The 20,833-nt window shown below is 36.4% G+C and overlaps 1 protein-coding gene across 1 annotated transcript in view; it reads right to left on the reverse strand.

The window, feature by feature from the left end:
* Positions 1-548: 548 nt before the first annotated feature.
* The window catches only part of LOC306884870 (neurensin-1-like), a 181,138-nt gene continuing 160,853 nt past the window's right edge, over positions 549-20,833 (reverse strand). Inside the window, exons 4-5 of the mRNA XM_079441098.1 lie at positions 3,538-3,726; positions 549-2,227 (exon numbers count right to left, since the gene is read on the reverse strand). Of these exons, the coding sequence (XP_079297224.1) occupies positions 1,826-2,227; positions 3,538-3,717 (582 nt within the window). The 5' untranslated portion in view covers positions 3,718-3,726 and the 3' untranslated portion in view covers positions 549-1,825. The remainder of the gene's footprint in view (positions 2,228-3,537; positions 3,727-20,833) is intronic.

Raw genomic sequence — 20,833 nt, forward strand, 5'->3', positions numbered from 1 at the left:
TCATCCTGAGCGCATATTTTCAGTACACCCAGGCATCCAACACGCTTTAGCATTCATCCGGTGTGGCTTTTCTAAACAAACGTGTTAACAGCCTGCCAACACATTACAGGCATCAAGCACATGACCTAAAGCTGACGACAAACAACATTTATTCCCGTCTCACTCGTTTTCTGAATACTTGTAGCCGCAGAGGAGTGAAGGATTCTTGATGATGGCTCTATGTGTGGAGCACTGGTTAATTGATTGTTAACAGCCCACGTACTGTGAGCTATGACTGTTATATGAGGAAAGGTGACTCACAGCGAGCCCTCGCGAGAGAAAGAGGGAGAAAGCGGTTTAGTGGAAGCAGGGAACAGGGTTGGGATGAGTCATTGCTGCTTCCTGCATCTATTTACAGTCACTCAACCTGCCTACTGATAGAAAACATGAAAAAAGACACCTTTCTGAGTGTGGTTTTCTTTCATTCACACCATCAATGAATGAAAGGTGTCAATAAACATGATCTTTCAGGAAAAAAAACAACTAATATTAATAACACAAAGTCAAGTGCATTGAGTATGCTGACATTGATTTATTGGGCTTGTTTAGAGAGGAACATTTACAGTATATACATTAACATAATGAGAATAAGACTAGACAAGTTGTGTACATTAAATCCCACTTAGTCTTTCACACGACATGCAGCTCATGAAAGAGTAAAGGGTAAAAATTCATTGAGAACAACACTATTACCTGATATGTTATGCATAAGAGCAGAACATCTGATAGAAAAGATATCACGGATACAGAAATAGAGACAGTGAGAGTAGGTTTGTGCATATTATTGTGACAGACTGGCATTTGTACAAGTGTTTGCAAGGCAGCTCTGTATTAATATTGCTCAAACATTCTGGAGAGGGTTTGTTCAAAACTAATAAGCTAAATTCTAAACCAGATTCCATTCAAACTTGTGTTTAGAATCTTCAGCATTCAGATTCCAATAGTGATGACATTCTGAATTCCAATTGGTTTTGTATTGGCATCCTAAATTGTGATTGGTCTTTTCTTTCTTGAACCATCTTTACAGTTTAAAGATATATACTGGGTACAGAAGATGGTTTAAATATAATATATTAAAAGTCATAAACAGATAATTCTATTTTATACACTACCGTTTAACGGTTTGGTAAGCTTTTTGTTGTTCTTTTATGCTCACAAATATTTAATTATTTTTATTTAATCAAAAATTCAGTAAAAACTGTTATACTGTGACATATTACAATTTAAAATTCTAAATTTTGTTTCTAAATGTAAAGTTTTATATTTTAATATACTTTAAAATGTAATTCCTGTGATGCAAAGCTGAATTTTCAGCATATTTACTCTGTCTTCAGTGTCACACGATCCTTCAGAAATCATTCTAATATGCCGATTTGCTTTGCAAAAAACCCCCAACATTTATTATTCTCAATGTCAAAACAGTTGTGCTGCTTCATATTTTTAAGAAAACCATGATACATTAATGAACAGAAATTTAATTGTAAAAAAAAAAAAAAAAAAAAAAAGGTAAAAAGGTAAAATTGTTCAAAAAAAACTATTCAGAACTTTCTTTTGCTGCCTTGCAACCACTTAGTGGCTCTTCATTTGATCAATACAAAAATACAAAAAAATATTTTGACGATAATTATACAAGTGCTGGACAACAGATGGCTTGCCAATTTAATTCTCTTAGCACATAATTGTAAAACACAAATAAGACACTCCCAAATTTCTCATTGAAATACACAAGGAGCTTTTGTTGACTGCTTCAACAGCACTCTTGAACAGGCATTGTCACACAGCTCTTTTACGAGCCCTGCTGAACTTTATCGTCCCTAGCGAGAGGAGATGCTCCTCCGTCACTAGAGACCGGGCTGGGAGGCTTCATTACAGGGTCTGCTGGGCTTCTCCTTGAACTTGGGACTCTGGTTCCCCCCTTCCGTTCTCCTCTCGAGTCTTCTTGTTTTGAGGGAGTTGTGGAAAAGTTAGACATCAGGATTCCACCTGCCATCAGAACCCCACCCAGAGTAAGAAGCCCCGTCCCGACCAGCACGCATATATGAAGTGAGCGATTGTGACGCATGGCCTGCCGGTCCACGAACAGCAGTTCACCTTCACCAAAAGCCTCAATGCGAGTGGGGATGGAATAGCCCACTGTCATGACCACCAGCCCCACTGACAGGAGCACGACTCCAACAGCAAGCGAGACCTAAGAGAGAACAAGTTTGATTCAGTTTATAACCCTGCTGAAAAGACCAGTCAATCCTGAAAGGTGTTGTGGTTGCTTGATGTGATTGACAGTTGGTGAAGTGAATCTGAACGTGAATCGCTACCGATTATGCATATATGACCCTGGACCACAAAACCAGTCATAAGGGTCATTTTTCAGATTTGTACATCATCTGAAAGCTGAATAAATAGCTTTCCATTGGCGTATGGTTTGTTAGGATAGGACAATATTTGGCCGAGAAACAACTATTGGAAAATCTGGAATCTAAGGGTACAAAAGAACAAAACAAAAAACTCAATATTGAGAAAATTGCTTTTAAAATTGTCCAAATGGAGTTCTTAGCAATGAATATTACTAATAAAAAATTATATTTTGACATATTGACATATTTAGGACATTTACACTTCATGAAACAAGATCTTTACTTAAAAAAAAAAAAAAATTGATAATTTTGATCCATACAGTGGCTATTGCTACAAATATAACTGTGCAACCTATAACTGGTTTTGTGGTCCAGGGTCACATATTTTAGGCAGTACATATTTTCAGTGGTATTCATTTTGTTAATGAAAGCATTTAAAAAATATACCATGCTTCAAAACAACAAGACACCTTCCAAAGTGAAATCAATCGAATTTGGTTTGGACTGAAGCAAACATTTAAATCATAAAACAACATATACAACATACATCACAGCTGCACAACACAACAAAACTTAATTCTTAGAAATAAAGGATCTATATTGGCATTACTGGTTCCACGAAGAACCTTTAACATCAATGGAACCTTTCCATGCCACAAAAAGTTCTTTATAGTGGAAAAAGTGTCTTCAGATCATTAAAATGTTTTTCACACTAAGAAAAACAAATGGTTCTTTTAAGAACTGTTCACTGAAAGGTTCTTTTGAGAAGCAAAAATGGTTCTTCTATGGCATTGATGAAAACTGCTTTTTTGAACCTTTATTTTTCAAGACTGGAAAAAGGTTCTTTAGATTCTTAAAATGTTCTTCACCCTAGGAAAATAAAATGTTCTTTTCTTTTGGGAACCCAGAATGGTTCTTCTAAGGTTGTCCAAACCTGTTCCTGGAGGGCCACTGTTTTGCAGAGTCTAGCTCCAACCCTACTTAAACACACCTGAACCAACTAATCGAGATCTTCAGACTTACTAGAAATGTCTTGGCATGTGTGTTGAAGCTAAACTCTACAGGATGTTGGCTCTGTCTAAGGCATCTCTGCCAAAAGACCGTGTTGGAACCTTAATTTTTAAGAGAGTCTGGTCCTCTCTAATACCTTCCAGAAGCTTGAGCTCCACCGCAGCGGTGATCTCTGGCTCTGAAAGTCCTCCTGCTGCTCCCTCATTGAGGCTGTGCACTCCTCATAGAAGTGATGTAAATAGGAGCGCACTCCGAAGACATGACAGCCGCAGTTGGCAGTTTGACCGGATCCACACAACCCAGAGCAAGAGGCCATCTCTCAGACCTGCGATTACAATCATACATCATTAACAACCTAAAATATTGAATAAAGCAGTTGTTAACCTTCTTAGCTTAAATAGTCATAATTTTGAGTTATACAACAGTTTACTGCATTTCTCAACGTGACCTCAATTCAATTCAATTCAATTTTTTCCAGCCTTTCAGAGTCTTAGACCAAAATATAGGCTACAATACTGCATTTTCAGCACAAACTTTTTCTCGGTTTACTCTAGTCATGTAGCACCAATTTAATTTAATTTTATTCCACAGACAGCCAACGTTTATTAAAAATCAATCTTGTCAAGGTGTGAATTACCCCTTTAACCTACAGCTATCACTTTGTTGATTATTTCTCACACAGTTTTAATAATTGCAGGTTTGACTTTTTTTTTGAATGTCAGCCGTATCCATGCCTACTATAGTTGATGTTTTCTTCAAAGTGAAAAACCACCCACTGATGAGACACACTCTCCAAGACATAAACACTCCACTGCATGTCATCTACACTCTCAAGAACATCATACTGTAAATAATTGAATCTATATACAATATAGTCTGCATGCAATATTTCCATAGATTTCCTCATATTTAACTGTAAACTCTAAACTATAGCCTAACACCCTTAGTTTGGATTAAAATGCTGTTTAAACAAAGAGCTTATTTGCTCTATAATTAAGTTTAATCAACCCCTTCATATTCTGAATACTCAGGAGGCACTGTAAATGCTTCATTAGCTAAAACTGAATATCAGAATAATGAACACAGAGGATTAAAAAGAGAATAATGCAAATTAGTTCATAAATCATATGCTGATTAGTCGTTCATATGCAAGCCAGGGCGCGTGTTTTTGGTGGGGCACCCACAAAGAAAACAACAACAACAAAAAACTTTAGGTCTTTATATAAACATTCAACAAAAATTTCACACGTTTCTGTAACTAAAAAAAAATATATATAATATAAAAATGATTGCTCATATTTAGCATAAATAGTCACTCAGAAATATTGGAGGAGGTAGCCATAGCAACAACAGCAGACCGCAAGATCATTATCAGACAATTATATCAGCGAACATAAAATAGGTCATTATTTATTACCATAAAGTGGATTCATATCTCACAAACAATTTAAAATTCTAAGAAATGTACTAAAAGTCGACTCCCCTTGAAGCTCTTTACAGTAGCCCATATTTTGCACACTAACTGCTGTGTGCATTCAGGGAATCGACGAACATCACATATGTTTACAATATGCTTATCAGAAACACAACCATCTACAGTATGACAAAGTATGGATGAGAATGACTTAACCCACTACTGCATGTTTATGACAATACATCTGCAGCAAAAATGAATCATCGACGCAACTCTGCTTCCGTGAAAGTCAAAACACTGAAGATATTTTCTTATATAGGCTATCTACACGATCAAACCCAATGTCTTATAAGCACACGTTTATGCAAATAGGACTGTACGGAATCGTTACATTTACTGCGATTAAATCAAGCGGAGAGATGCTGAAATATTGGCGACAGCAATAAACATGTCAATAAACGCAAAGTCAATAAAGAGGATTTAACTAGTCTGCGTAATTAAATAAATCACAAGGGCAACGGAACATTAAAATGCCACAGGCAAAGGATTTTGCAGATACGTCGCTATTAAAACTCATTTAAATGACATCCCTCATATTATATTCATTTTCATAGTCGGTTTATGATAAGGCGCTTGCCAAGCAAAACGATGCATGTGCGCACATATTGTTTTTTTTTATCAAATAGATCAAATAAATTAGGCTACTACCGAATGTTCAGTAATCGATCCTTGTTGCTTGTTTTCGTGTCTTCATCAGCCAAAGTTTGTATCTGCTGGAGTGCGCACGATGCGCATGCGCGGCTGATCTCCCTATCCTTTACACACTGTGTATCCTCTTTTTCGTTCGTTTTATTTACAAATTGCGACATCTACCTAAACTAATTCTAACAATTAAATGAAAAATAATGTGCAAATACGTAATGCAATGACCTTTTAGATGCATGTCTTGTGCCAATCTGCACAACTAATCTAGCCTACTTGTTCCATCTTCCAAAAAAAAAAGAAAGAAAAAAAAGGAGTTCACTGGGTGTTTGTCAGAACGCAACACATAGTATAGCATATAGTGTCGCAACTGTCGGTAGCATTTAATTTATAGGCTATTACAGGATGTGTCAATAACACACATTCAAGTTATTTAAGCCTAAAGCTGCGAATAATTAAGAAAATATAATTGGTTTTTGCTCCATGCCCTCAACTTGGAGAACCATATATACAGAGATATGTGATAAAAAAAATAATAAAAACATCCTTAAAGTTTTAATTGCTCTCAGAGCATTTGTTAGCAATGTTGCAACACCATAAGCCACGTTCAAGGTTGCGCATCTATTATGAGGCTCTGAATGATGGAAATTACATTTTTGTAGAAATTCCACAAACTCTTCAAGTAGTTCTATGCCTGCTCATTACGACTAACCTTGGGATATGTTTTGTGGTTAGGAATGCTTAGAAAAGCGCATGTCCTCACATGACAGGTTATGTTCATGTTAACACACACTCTCTCTTCTTTAGTCAATGAGTGTTATTTCCATGGTTACACAAGCAGTTACAAAGAGGCATTCAGTACTTTAAGAAGCTTACATTTTCCATTTAGATTTTAATATTTCCTTTCAAATGTGAAAAAATGTAAGTAAAAGTATGAAAACAATGACTTCGAACCAATCACATACCATTTGCCATTTACCATTCACCAAGCATTGCCTCGCATTGATTTGCTTGTTTGTCTTGTTGTACAAAGTATGTTGGGTTATAAATGAAACAGCTTTATACTGTTACTGGAAAAAGACGGAATCTTGTCAGATAATTAGTGCTGTCCATGGTGCTGAAGCGCAAGAATGATAGCTGTCCATTTATTTCCGCTAATGCATACGGTAAAGTAGATTTGAATATTGGAAATGCACACATATTCTAAGCTGTTACAGACGCATTGATGAAGAAAAACACGATGCAGTCATTTTTCAGTCTTTCTTCACCAACTGTCTCATACCTTTTTTTTTTCCCCCCGTACACACAGGACGTGAATATTTAAAGTGCGTGGGCGAGCAGCAGTCCTAGAGCGCGCAGATAATGTGCTCATTATGTTGGTGAGGCGGCGAAGCATAAACGCTATCAATGGCAATGCCATCGTTTCCCTCTCACCCGTGATATACGATGCGCTTACACGGCTGGCGTCGTGTGGAGAAGCCAACGGAGTTCAAAAAGTCAAGAGACGCGTCTCCTGGTGTAGCGGGGCCCAGACAGTTCGCCCGCGTGCCAAAATGGAGATGTTACATCATCTTAATGGTCAAACAATGGGGCGTTGCGATGAATAATACATGTCATCTCAACCTAAACCTAGTCTATTTCATGAGGGCTGAGGTAAACCCCGCGTCCGAATATGCAATAGTATGCAAAAGCAGTATGTCAAATGGATGTCAGAATACGAAGTGGCCATGATACAGTTAGTGAACAGTCCTGTGTGCAACCAGAGGGAATCTTGCTATTATATGAGGCAACTGAAGCGGAGCAACCATTAGGTTTGAGAAGTTGAACAATAAAAATGGTGGAGACAGCTCCTTTTAAGTGGAAGAAGTCAGGGGGTCTAGAGCACTGTAAACAATTTCATAGAATAAATTTATTAGGGCTGTCAAAGTATCAACATTTTCTGAAAAATTACTCACCCTCAGGCCATCCAAGATGTAGATGAGTTTGTTTCTTCATTGGAACAGAGTTGGAGAAATTTTCCACTAGCTCACTCAATGGATACTCTGCAGTGAATGGGTGCCATCAGAAACAGCTGATTTAAACACACAAAAGTCCACACCACTCCAGTCCATCAATTAACATATTGTGAGGTGAAAAGCTGTATGTTTGTACAAACCCGATTCCAAAAACGTTGGGACACTGTACAAATTACGAATAAAAAAGGAATGCAATAATTTACAAATCTCATAAACTTATATTTTATTCACAATAGAATATAGATAACATATCAAATGTTGAAAGTGAGACATTTTGAAATGTCATGCCAAATATTGGCTCATTTTGGATTTCATGAGAGCTACACATTCCAAAAAAGTTGGGACAGGTAGCAATAAGAGGCCGGAAAATTTTAATGTACATATAAGGAACAGCTGGAGGACCAATTTGCAATTTATTAGGTCAATTGGCAACATGATTGGGTATAAAAAGAGCCTCTCAGAGTGGCAGTGTCTCTCAGAAGTCAAGATGGCAAGAGGATCACCAATTCCCCCAATGCTGCGGCGAAAAATAGTGGAGCAATATCAGAAAGGAGTTTCTCAGAGAAAAATTGCAAAGAGTTTGAAGTTATCATCATCTACAGTGCATAATATCACCCAAAGATTCAGAGAATCTGGAACAATCTCTGTGCGTAAGGGTCAAGGCCGGAAAACCATACTGGATGCCCGTGATCTTCGGGCTCTTAGACGGCACTGCATCACATACAGGAATGCTACTGTAATGGAAATCACAACATGGGCTCAGGAATACTTCCAGAAAACATAGTTGGATGAACACAATCCACCGTGCCATTCGCCGTTGCCGGCTAAAACTCTATAGGTCAAAAAAGAAGCCATATCTAAACATGATCCAGAAGCGCAGGCGTTTTCTCTGGGCCAAGGCTTATTTAAAATGGACTGTGGCAAAGTGGAAAACTGTTCTGTGGTCAGACGAATCAAAATTTGAAGTTCTTTTTGGAAAACTGGGACGCCATGTCATCCGGACTAAAGAGGACAAGGACAACCCAAGTTGTTATCAGCGCTCAGTTCAGAAGCCTGCATCTCTGATGGTATGGGGTTGCATGAGTGCGTGTGGCATGGGCAGCTTACACATCTGGAAAGGCACCATCAATGCTGAAAGGTATATCCAAGTTCCAGAACAACATATGCTCCCATCCAGACGTTGTCTCTTTCAGGGAAGACCTTGCATTTTCCAACATGACAATGCCAGACCACATACTGCATCAATTACAACATCATGGCTGCGTAGAAGGAGGATCAGGGTACTGAAATGGCCAGCCTGCAGTCCAGATCTTTCACCCATAGAAAACATTTGGCGCATCATAAAGAGGAAGATGTGACAAAGAAGACCTAAGACAGTTGAGCAACTAGAAGCCTGTATTAGACAAGAATGGGACAACATTCCTATTCCTAAACTTGAGCAACTTGTCTCCTCAGTCCCCAGACGTTTGCAGACTGTTATAAAAAGAAGAGGGGATGCCACACAGTGGTAAACATGGCCTTGTCCCAACTTTTTTGAGATGTGTTGATGTCATGAAATTTAAAATAAACTTATTTTTTCCCTTAAAATTATACATTTTCTCAGTTTAAACATTTGATATGTCATCTATGTTGTATTCTGAATAAAATATTGAAATTTGAAACTTCCACATCATTGCATTCTGTTTTTATTCACAATTTGTACAGTGTCCCAACTTTTTTGGAATCAGGTTTGTAGTTAACAAATCCATCATTAAGGAGTTTTAACTGTAAAATGTCACTTTTGGCAAAAAAATGAGTACATAATCCACAATGTTTCCTCCAGTAAAAAAAAAAAAGAAGTCCATTCCTCCCTGATTCAGCAAAGACATCTATCATTTATTATAGATAGATGACTCATATTTTAGCTGAAAGCAACTGTTTGAAGTTAGTGATGGATTTGTTTATTATAAACACATCTTTTCACTTCACAAGATGTTAATTGATGGCCTGGAGTGGTGTGGATTACTTGTGGATTATTGTGATGTTTTTATCAGTTGTTTGGACTCTCATTCTGACGGCACCCATTCTCTGCAGAGGATCCATTGGTGAGCAAGCGATGAAATTTCTAAATCGCTAAATCTCCAAATATTTTCTGATAAACTCATCTACATCTTGAAAGGTGTGAGGGTGAATACATTTTCAGCAAATTTGAATTATTGAATAAACTGATCCCTTTTTCAACACATTTGCAAATTTGACTGTATTACAGCTTCATTCTGCTTTCTAAAGTCTGTTTGGAAACCAAGAGATTAATTGAGATTTTTATTATAATTAGTAGTAAATAGTGAAATAGTGGAATAGGAATAGTTTGCATTTGTGTCTTATATCTTTTATATATAGTTTCCCCTCACCACTGTGGCCTTGCTCTTGCTCACTGTGGCACTAAATTGCTTTAGAACGGTATTTATTATGTAAATCGTATGCAAATAAATTTAAATTTAATAGATTTTTTTCTCTTCAGGGTTACGTCTAACATTACTGCAATAGTTGACTGAAAAAAGACACTGTTAACTTAATACAAAGTAATAGTTTAATCATTTCTCTAGGCTTTTGTATAATGACAATAAAAAGCAAATTACTTTATTCTGGCAACACTGCCTTTTTAATACCACTATTTTTCTCACTATACAAAGAAATCCGTATAGTGTACATATAAATATATCTCCCTTTATAAGTTAGGAAGGGGGTCCCTCACAAATAAATCATCATATCGTATCATAATATGATTATAGGCAACAAATAAGGCCATTTTTCAGGTTAAATTGCACTAACAACACCCAAATGAATTATTTTTGTGGTTATTGGTAGAATATTAGTAGGTCAAAAACATATGGGTCAAAGGTCAATGCCAGATGAATATCTGTATACCTACAGAATGTTCTTCATCATCGGTCAAGCAGCTTTTTATTTAATTCAGCAGATATTCTACACTTTAGTATCTCTATCATCTGTTTGAGTGTCTGCTTTGTGTTATTCAAACTATGGAAGTTTTGCAGTTTTTTTAATATCATAAATAAACAAGCCGGAAAAACAGTATGATTCAAGCTTATTGCCAAGATAATGTTGTTTTCTTTCAGTCTTGATAGTTTATATTCACCAATCCTTCACCTTCCTGTCATCGCTGCTTACATAAGGATATTGTTTTCTCTCTTTTTCTGTATCTTTTCCAGACACAGTGGCCTATATTTCACACATGGAGGTCTGTGTCTGAGAGATGCTGCTTGCTTGCACAACTTGGTGTTGAGTTAAAGTCTCAAATCACCTGAACGCTAGATGGCGCTGTCATCCCAGACAGCTCATGACAGAGCAGCTCTCGGCTTTGTTTTGTCCACCAGACACACACTTTAGTCATCTAGAAGTGCCGACGTTACATTTTTCAGACACATTTCCTCAGGAATGTACACTACGTGAACAAATGTTCTTTGTTATAAATTTGTGTTACTATATCAAAAACATTCCTTTTACTAACTCCTAAAAACAATCACCTTTGACACAGTTCGATTTTAACAGTCAAATGTTTGCAGCACTACATTAACAGTCCAGAGGAGTAAAAGCCATCACCAATAAAGGGCACATTTATAGGTTTCAATCCACAGAGGTAAACATGTCATACATGCCTATGAACCCAGTGTTGGCACTGCGGACGGCTCGCATCCTCTGTTCAGCCCTGCCCGCACCCCTGCCATCTGTCCCAGTGTCCTACACACGCAGCTCGCTCTGCACACAGCCCCAGGGCAGGAGCGGGGGGAGCGGCGGCCCAGCAGCCCCGACATCTGCTGCTTCCGTGGGCTGCACGCATGCGGAGGCCCCCTGGGTCCCAGGGAACAGCGGCAGAGGCAGAGCATCCACAGCGTCCTGCAGGGTACTATTGTCTCTCCTCCACGTCGTGGTGGCGTCTGAGAGCATGACCCGTGTCAGCGATCGCCGCTCACGCTCCTCTGGGTGAAGGGTGGAAGGCGTTTTGTGCCATTTGCCTTGGTCGTTAGGCTGTAAGGTCAATTTAACCTGAATTAATATTAAAATTTTATGGAATGCGAAGCGTGACAGTTGGCATACAGATGCATTGTGCGTGTAGAGGTTTAAAAGACACTTGCAGTATTGATTTGACTGCACTGACAAAACTGAACTGAATAATGGCACATTTTTTGGTAGCACTTTTGTATAGGGACCAATTCTCACTATTAACAAGTTGCTTATTAGCATGCCTATTAATAACATATTGGCTGTTTATTATAGCACATATTCTACATGACTATGTAGACTAATCCTACCCAATACCTAAACTTAACAGCTACCTTACTATCTATTAATAAGCTGCAAATTAGTAGTTTAATGAGGCAAAAGTCGTAGTTAATGGTTTGTCAATAGCGAGAATTGGACCTTAAAATAAAGTGTGACCCAGTTTTCTTATGCTTTATAGCTGAATTGAAGTTCCATAATTGATTCATCAAACTAAATTACAATTAAGATATTCAATCATTCAATGCAATTGATCTGAGTAATTATACTATTGCTTTCTGTAGAGCTACTTTTCAGTGTTTCATAATTGATGAATTTGCAACATCGACACTGCTATTAAACTGAACTGAATCAATATTTAAGTGACTTGAGCTGAATAATGACACTATTGACTTCTGTAGAGCTGCTTATAGCTGAATTGAACTTGATTCATAATTGATTATTTTACACACATTCTGAACTGAATCAACACTGACCTAACTGGAGCTAAATAATTATTCTATTGCTTTCTATATAGGTGTTAAAAAAAAAAATCATAATTGATGAATTTGCAACATCGACACTGCTATTAAACTGAACTGAATCAATATTTAAGTGACTTGAGCTGAATAATGACACTATTGACTTCTGTAGAGCTGCTTATAGCTGAATTGAACTTGATTCATAATTGATTATTTTACACACATTCTGAACTGAATCAACACTGACCTAACTGGAGCTAAATAATTATTCTATTGCTTTCTATATAGGTGTTAAAAAAAAAAATCATAATTGATGCATTTTGCAACATTGACACTCCTAATAAACTGAACTGAATCAATATTTAAGTGACTTGAGCTGAATAATGACACTATTGACTTCTGTAGAGCTGCTTATAGCTGAATTGAACTTGATTCATAATTGATTATTTTACACACATTCTGAACTGAATCAACACTGACCTAACTGGAGCTAAATAATTATTCTATTGCTTTCTATATAGGTGTTAAAAAAAAAAATCATAATTGATGCATTTTGCAACATTGACACTCCTAATAAACTGAACTGAATCAATATTTAAGTGACTTGAGCTGAATAATGACACTATTGACTTCTGTAGAGCTACCCCCCCCCCCCCCCCCCAGTTTTTTGCTATGTTTTGCTATTACAATATCTGGGTAATGACTAGGTACTAACCATGAACCTACCCCTTAACTCACATAGTTACCTTATACTACACCAAGTGCTTTCTTAGGTGAATACACTGTAAGTACACGTACTGTAAAATAAAGTGTAACCAAAGTGGTTTATTTTTGTACCTTGAACTGGTTTTAGCCCCATTAAATAAGTTTTCCAACTCCCCCAAGGACCAAATGACCATGTTATCACAGCATAAGTGCACCAAATTAAAAATGGGAATTTTAATGTCCTCAAAACTCATAAGATATGTAAGCTCAAGCCACTTTATTTTCCCTAGCTATTTAAATAAAATATTATTTATAGTCTACTAATATGTGTGCATTGGAGGCTATACATTTATTAAAGCAATTTCTTACTGCTGCATCAAAAGCAGGTTTAATGGCATAAAGATGCTGAATCAAGTTACTTCAAATGTAGAATATTCATTTTGTAAAACTGTTAAAAAAGCTATACGTTCATTTTGAGAGTTCAGTAGTGTAGTCTTTAAATGTAGTCTAATGTAATGTCAACATAACAGTCTACACATAAACAATGATAAAGCAGTCACAGTGGTGTGAACCACTAACAAGTTCAAATAGGTAACTGTATTCTGGAAATAAGGCCAAAAAAATGCCACCTGCAACTGCCCATATCTATAAGCAACAAGCCCAACATCACTTATAATATCACTGGCTGCATTATACGAGTTCCTGATTTTTTGCCGTTTCTTTTCACGACCAAACACTTGTAATTTTTCATTATGCCCAAGAATGTCTTGCAGGAATTGCTATTCTTTTGTGGTATGTACAAGAAGTGCTTAAAAAGATGCAGCATTGTGAAAGAATACCCGTTTGTGATGAGCCTACCTATGAATAATGAATATTAGAAGCACTTTGATACTCTAACACTGTAAAAGGAAAAGAATCAAACTCTCAAGGTCTTGTTTTTCTTCCTCGACACTATGCTGGAAGCCAGGGCATCGCGCTCTCTCTCTCTCTCTCCCTGTGTCTCCCTTTTTCATTTTCCTCCCCGAGAAGCAGGGTGCACGGCATAGCATCCTCTTTTATCTCAGGAGCAATCAATAATGTATGGGACTCCCGGGCTCTCTATGGAGAGGAGCCCCAGCGTTGCTGCCGCCCTGCCGTACCACTCGGCACTGACAGCCCCACTCAGCACCCCGTCTGCCAGCCTGCCCGGGCCTCCAATTAAACACAGTAGTTAGAGAATCCGGCAGCTCGTGTACAAGCAGAGCGCGCCTTGGAGAAGCCCCCTCCTTTTCTCCCCACAACCTCTGGAGACCCCCTAACCTACTCGCCCACACCGTATTGATCTTCACGCAGATGTAAAAGACTATTGAGGTCATCATTCATTTTTTATCATTCCCAAGAAAAATGTCAAAACGTGTGGCAAAAAAACAACTGTGTCAGATGTAATGGGCTCGGCTGCAACAGCGTGGGATACCAAGGCCTTGTGTCAAACCGGGCGAAAACTTCGAACGCAGCCAAATCCAGCTCGGTTCTTGACCCTGTAAATCTACATTAAGGGTCATTAAGCTCAGAAATGCCTTTCTACGACCGTCTGACTTATAACAAAGATGCATTCACCATGAGGTGAACGTTGGCCATTCTGCAGATGTGGTATTGATGAGTGCGCTCAAGCAGATGTGGATTTCGACGTCTCTCTGTTGAGGCCCGAGCCCTGCTGTGGTCACCACTGAAAGCCAGTAATGACAAACACTGACGCTGCCCAATGCATCAGCCTGTAATAAAACATTCAGAGGGTCCCGCTGCGCTGCAGGCCCGCTGACCAGGGCTAATTGGAGGTGCTTATTCAAGGCACTTTCACACCGATAAATATTTAAATGCACTTAAACTTCTACCTGATGTGGTCTACATACCAAATGCACTACTCATTTTTTAATCAGTATTTTTTCCCCCAAGTAAAAGTATGTAAACACCCCTACAACAAGATAAATTTACTTGCAAAATATATTGAGCCAAATAATATGTATATATTTTTCAGCATATATGAAGGAAAAAAGCAGCGTCGATTAGAAAGTGGAAAGATATATTCAAGACATATTCTCAAAAAAATATGCCTGCAAAAGGAAAAAAAAAACAGACAAGAAAAAAAGAGTTGTGTCATAAAAAATAAATACAAAAAATCTCATGAGAATAGTCATGTTTTGAGAAAAGAAATTCATGATAGGCCTTAAAGAAAGATAGATATGATTTTATTTTAATAATATTATGACTTTTGTGTCATAAATCACTTTATTCTCATAATTTTGACTTTATTCACAAAATATTACTTAATATTATGATTTAACTTCATTTTAATTTGACTTAATTTTCTACTACTTTTATTTTGAAATGTTAGGAATTTTATCATTTTTCTTTATTTTCTTTTTTAACTTTATTTTCATAATTTTGAAATAAATAAATAAATGTGACGCCGTGCCCCTTTTTATGTGACAAATACACTTTATTTTAAGGAGACATTGTTATATTGTATTTACACAAATAGGCACTGTAATAGTGTACTTACCAAATGTACGCATGTATGTATTAATATATAAAATAAATGTAATTACTAGGGTTAGGGATAATGTTAGTTAAATTGTAAGGCTAGTTTAGTTTGTAATTATACACAATTTGACTAAAGTATTACAGTAAATACATGCAACGTAACTAAACAAAATATTACTGATGACTTTATTTTCATAATTTTGTGACTTTAGTAATCATGTCTCATTTTTGACTTTATTCACAAAATATTAGTTGAATTACAAATAATATTATGATTTAACTTCATTATGATTTGATCTAATTTAATTTCTCAGTATTAGAAGTTTTATCTCATAATAGTACAAATTTGTTTGCTTTTTTTGGCAAAATATGACTAATTTTGTAATCTTATGACTTTTATATTCTAAACTTTATGACTTCATTCTCATAAAAGGCCTAGTATATGATTCTTTTAAAAACATTATGTCTTTATTCCCTCAAATCATCATTTTTTATTTTAACATGGCACTAAAACACTGTCATACTTATGCAGTCTTGCTTTTCAAGTGAACTTATTGTGTAAGAGTGTTTAGAAATGTTAAGATCAGATTTTTACGCAGTGTTCAAGGTTAGGGCTGCTGCTCCAAGGGTTAACATGCCTCACAAAGACCTTTGGTGAAAAGAATCTCTTTCACACTCCCCCAGCCACGATTCTTCAGGGATGTCTTACCTACATGTCTCTGACACTGACCCTCCCTGTGATGACCACATCCTCCTCATCTGGAGGATACACTACATCTCAGTGTTGGCAGAATGATGACAGCGTGTCTAATCTAACCCAGCGTGGATGTTAGCAAGACGGGCCTTATCCAGCACACAGGCCTTGAGTTTCCAGCCTCTGTGGGAACGATGTGATAAAGTGGCATGATATTCCCTCCTGGAGACGCCACGAGTGGAAAAAAGAGCGCCAAGGTCTGCGTCAACATTGGCCATTAGCGTCCTACAAATCAGCTGGGTTAACGGGGGGAAATAGCTTTCAGACTCTCCCCTCTGGAGGAGCGACAGAGAAAGGGCCCCGATAGTCCTGCACAGCTAGCCATTCATAGACCCCCAATTTATGGGCGACCCCAGAACAGGGCATCTTTGTGCGGAGGCCTTCACTGTACCGACCGCAGCTGCATAAATTATGCTTTTATTGGGCAGCTTGCCCACTCCTCTCCATAACCTCAGCTAAACTTTTTCCATTTTTGGAGAGCATGTAACGCTCTGACTTTCTGTTCCTCGCTACAAAAAAATGATATGATCAATAAGTCATGGCAACATTCATTTTTCCATTACTTTAACTTCATCAAAATAACGTATTCAATTTCAAATTCATTTCATTAAGGTTATATGAATTTCAACTAGATTTTAAGTTTAATGTAACTAAAAAAAGGTTAAAAGAGTTGAAACTTAGTTGAAATAACTTGCACAGCCAATTTCATTATGATAAAATCGTAATATTATGAGATCATAATACTAAACAAAAATCATATGCACATTACGCATTTTTATGTTTTAGAAGAATGACCCCTTTGATGTTACTTTTCTCATTTTATTTTCATAATATTATGACTTTAGTCTTTTTATTCTTGTAAAAATGATATGATCAGTAAGTCAACGTATGTTTTTTCATTACTTTAAGACATTAAAATAATTTTTATCAATTTTAAATACATTTTGAAAATATATGAAATTCAATTACATTTTTTAAGTTTAATAGAACTGAAAAAAAAGAGTTGACAGTTAGAGCTGAAACAGCTTGTTCAGCCAATTTGATTATACATAAAATTAAATTATATCTATATATAATTATAAACAATTATGAGATTGTTTTAGTAGGCACATTAAGCATTTTCAGGTTTTAGAAAAATGTCCCCTTTGATATTATTATTATTTTTTTCAGAATATTACGTCTTTAGTCTCATAATTATTTTATTCTTGTAAAAAAAATTATCAATAAGTTATGACATGACAACATATGTTTTTCCATTACTTTAACACATCAAAATAATTGTATTAATTTCAAATTGATTGTTTAAGCTATATGAGATTTACATTTTTTAAGTTTAATGCAACTGGACCAAGTTGAAAGTTGGAAAAAAATTTAACTTGAAAGTTGGAGTTGAAATGACTTGTACAGAAAATGTGACTCTATAAAATTATAATATTATGACATTATTATAAGAATTATTATAATAAATTTGTATGCTGTTTAACCTTTCAAAATAATTTGTCCAAATTTAAATTCAACCTGATTTTTTAAGTCAGTCTAATATAACTAAAAAAGTTTGAGTTGAAATGACTTGTACAGGCAAACTGATTTTACTTATAGAAATCATGTTATGACATTATAAAATAATTATTATAATTATATTATAAATTAATATAATACAAAATTATATAAAATTAACATAAAATTCTACAGTTTAAATTAGTTTCAGGTTAAACTCATCAAAATAATTGAAACACTTTCAGTTTATAAGTTATACGAGATTCAACCTGATTTTTTATTTTTAGTTTAATATAACCGAATAATGTTGAAATGACTTGTAAAGCCAGTTTTTAAGTTCAAGTAGATAGACTTTTTTTCAGTTCTTGGCCTTTCCTTCAGTGTACATGAACACAGTATATGTTAATGTACATAACTGCCATGGTGACTCATTAAGTGTCGGAGTTCCACATATTGGCTTCTTTTTATATCAATCCATATTTCCTACTGAAAGATGGTCTGTTGAGTTAATTATCTTGCTCCGTTTCCATACATAGAGGCTGAAATGTAGTGATAAGAAGCAGAGTTCTGTGCTTCTGTAATGAGCTTTACTATGAGTAATGGATGTAGGCTACAGCACTGGGTAATGTCAATGACAAGACTCAAGAGCTCTCTTAATTACCTGCACATCCATGCCTGGCGTAACGTGGGTCCATCTCCCTACTGAGTTGAAGGATCTGTCAGCCCTCATAAAGGATCCTGACAAACTGGGATGCGAATCGGCCCCTGTGTGGATGATTCTGCTGGTCATCACCGTTATCTTGACCTTTTTGCTCAGCTAACGCCGTTCCTGAGCTGTGCAATTTTCAGGAACTTCTCATAATGCAGAGAGAACAAAACATGTGATGCATCAATGAAACATTACGTGACATACAGAGGAGGCATCACTCACGGCGGTGTGAATCCACTGCACTTCCTGCACCTGTCTGCATGTAATGAGGAGGCTTTGGGTCTTAATGAAATTTAACATTGCTCTTGCTGGAATTAAAACAGCTGCTGCAATCTGCAGAGATGGAGGTGGGCTGACAACACCTCCATTGGCGCTAATTAGACCAGCCAAGGAGAGGAAACTCACAGAGCATATATTAGGAAGGACCATTTTGCCAAGAAATATTCAATATTTCCATACTGGCAGCGCAAGACAATTAGAGACATTCAGTATGAAATGTAACATAAGGCGGGAAAAGTTTGGTGAAGAATTTCTTCGCGTTTAGTTGGAGCTCCTGAAGCTGCTTGTTAATGCAGAGCGAGGATTATGCATCCTTTTATTAATACAAAAGATGCTTGGATTTTAAAGTGTTGGATTGTCAAAGCATTTTCCTGCCGTGCGCAAGATGTGGAACATGTCTGGGCAAAGTTCCCGCTCCTTTCTTCCCTGTTTCTCCCATTATCACTATTGTTTCTTAATGGACAAAAGAAAAAAAAAGGGTAAGAGAGAGGGAAAGAGAGGGAGAAAGACGCAGAGTGTTTTGATCTCAGTGTCTTTCAGAATAGAAAGATTCAAGCTGAGCGCTGGCACACAGAGATGCTCACCTCACAGGACATATACAGGGACTGCAGTGTTTAGAAGTTTTACTCTCGCTCCTTTGTGGTGTTGGTGCAGTTTTGCCAAGAGAATAAAAAATGAATAGCTTTTTTTTTTGCCTTTACAAATGTTATACATGTACATAGAATTTTTTATTTTTTTTTCCTAGCTTGTCCCATGTGTGAGGCTGCATCAAACATTTATTTTATGGTTATGTTTTGAACACTATTATTCCCACCAAGGTTGCATTCATTTGATTAAAACACACACATACACACACACACACACACACACACACACAAAAGAACAGGAATATTGTGAAATATTACAATTTAAAATAACTGTTGTCTATTTTAATATATAATAAATATAACTAAATGCACTTTTGGTCACATGATCCTTCAGAAATCATTCTAATATGCTGATTTGTTGCTCTACAAACATTTATTATTATTAGCGATTATTTCTTTCAAATAAAATCTTACTGACCCCAGACATCTGAAGGGTAGTGTACATTTATTCTAGAGTATGTGTTTGTATTTATGTTTTCATCTTATTCAAATTATTTCTTGACCTATATTTTGAAACTTGTACTTCTATAAAGGCAAACCCTATTCTGGGCTGTCAATCAACAAAATTGCAAGTAACATGAGGAGGAATATTTTTACATTTTTATGCATCTGTTGGTTTGTGGTATACACACGGTTCCCTGTGATCACCACATCAGAGGGAAATCTGACTAACAGGAAGATCACTGACAGCAAGAAGAAAATCCTACAAACATGTATATCATGTAAAAAAAAAAAAAAAAAAGCCGGTGCAAGTAAGGAGAATATATTTGCTAAAACGTTTTAATTTAATTTAATTTTTAATGTATTTACAGACATGGTGCAAAATGACCAAGGAGGCATTCCGATATGAGACTGACAGCAAATATAAATCATCATTGAAGTGACTTGGGTTTGGGCAAAATTTGTATTTATTTATTTTTTCAGCAAAATAATTTACTTAAAATGTTCAGTAGTGTTGCTTTAATTTAAATGATTTGAGGTCAAACTCAAAAAGACGAACAAGAAAAAAAAAGCATAACATAACATCTGATAAAAATATTCCACTGATATGTGTGCTGAAACTATAGCTGCTCTACGATAGCTTTGTATCTATACCTCCAGGTTTTTCATGTCATCATTGACACCAAACGCCATTGGTTCTTTAGTGTCATGTGACCAGTCATGGCGTGATACATTTGGAAAATGTGAGATACTTGTATGTAAAACAGAAGCTTGGACATCCTTCCTACTATCTTCTTTTGAAAAAAAAATGAGGTTTGGAACCACATGAAGGCGAGTAAACAACGACAGAATATTCTTTCTGCTTGAACTATCCCTTGAATGTGTTAAGTAGGAATTCATATAACATGACTCGCATTTCCACCTAACATCATCTTGGTGTTAAACTAATAAAAACTAACAGTGATCCAAACATCTCCTGCAAATGTGAGCCATTCCCGTGTCTGATTTCT

This window comes from Barbus barbus (genome assembly GCF_936440315.1).
Source record: "Barbus barbus genome assembly, chromosome: 19".
In the NCBI taxonomy this organism is placed as follows: Eukaryota; Metazoa; Chordata; class Actinopteri; order Cypriniformes; family Cyprinidae; genus Barbus; species Barbus barbus.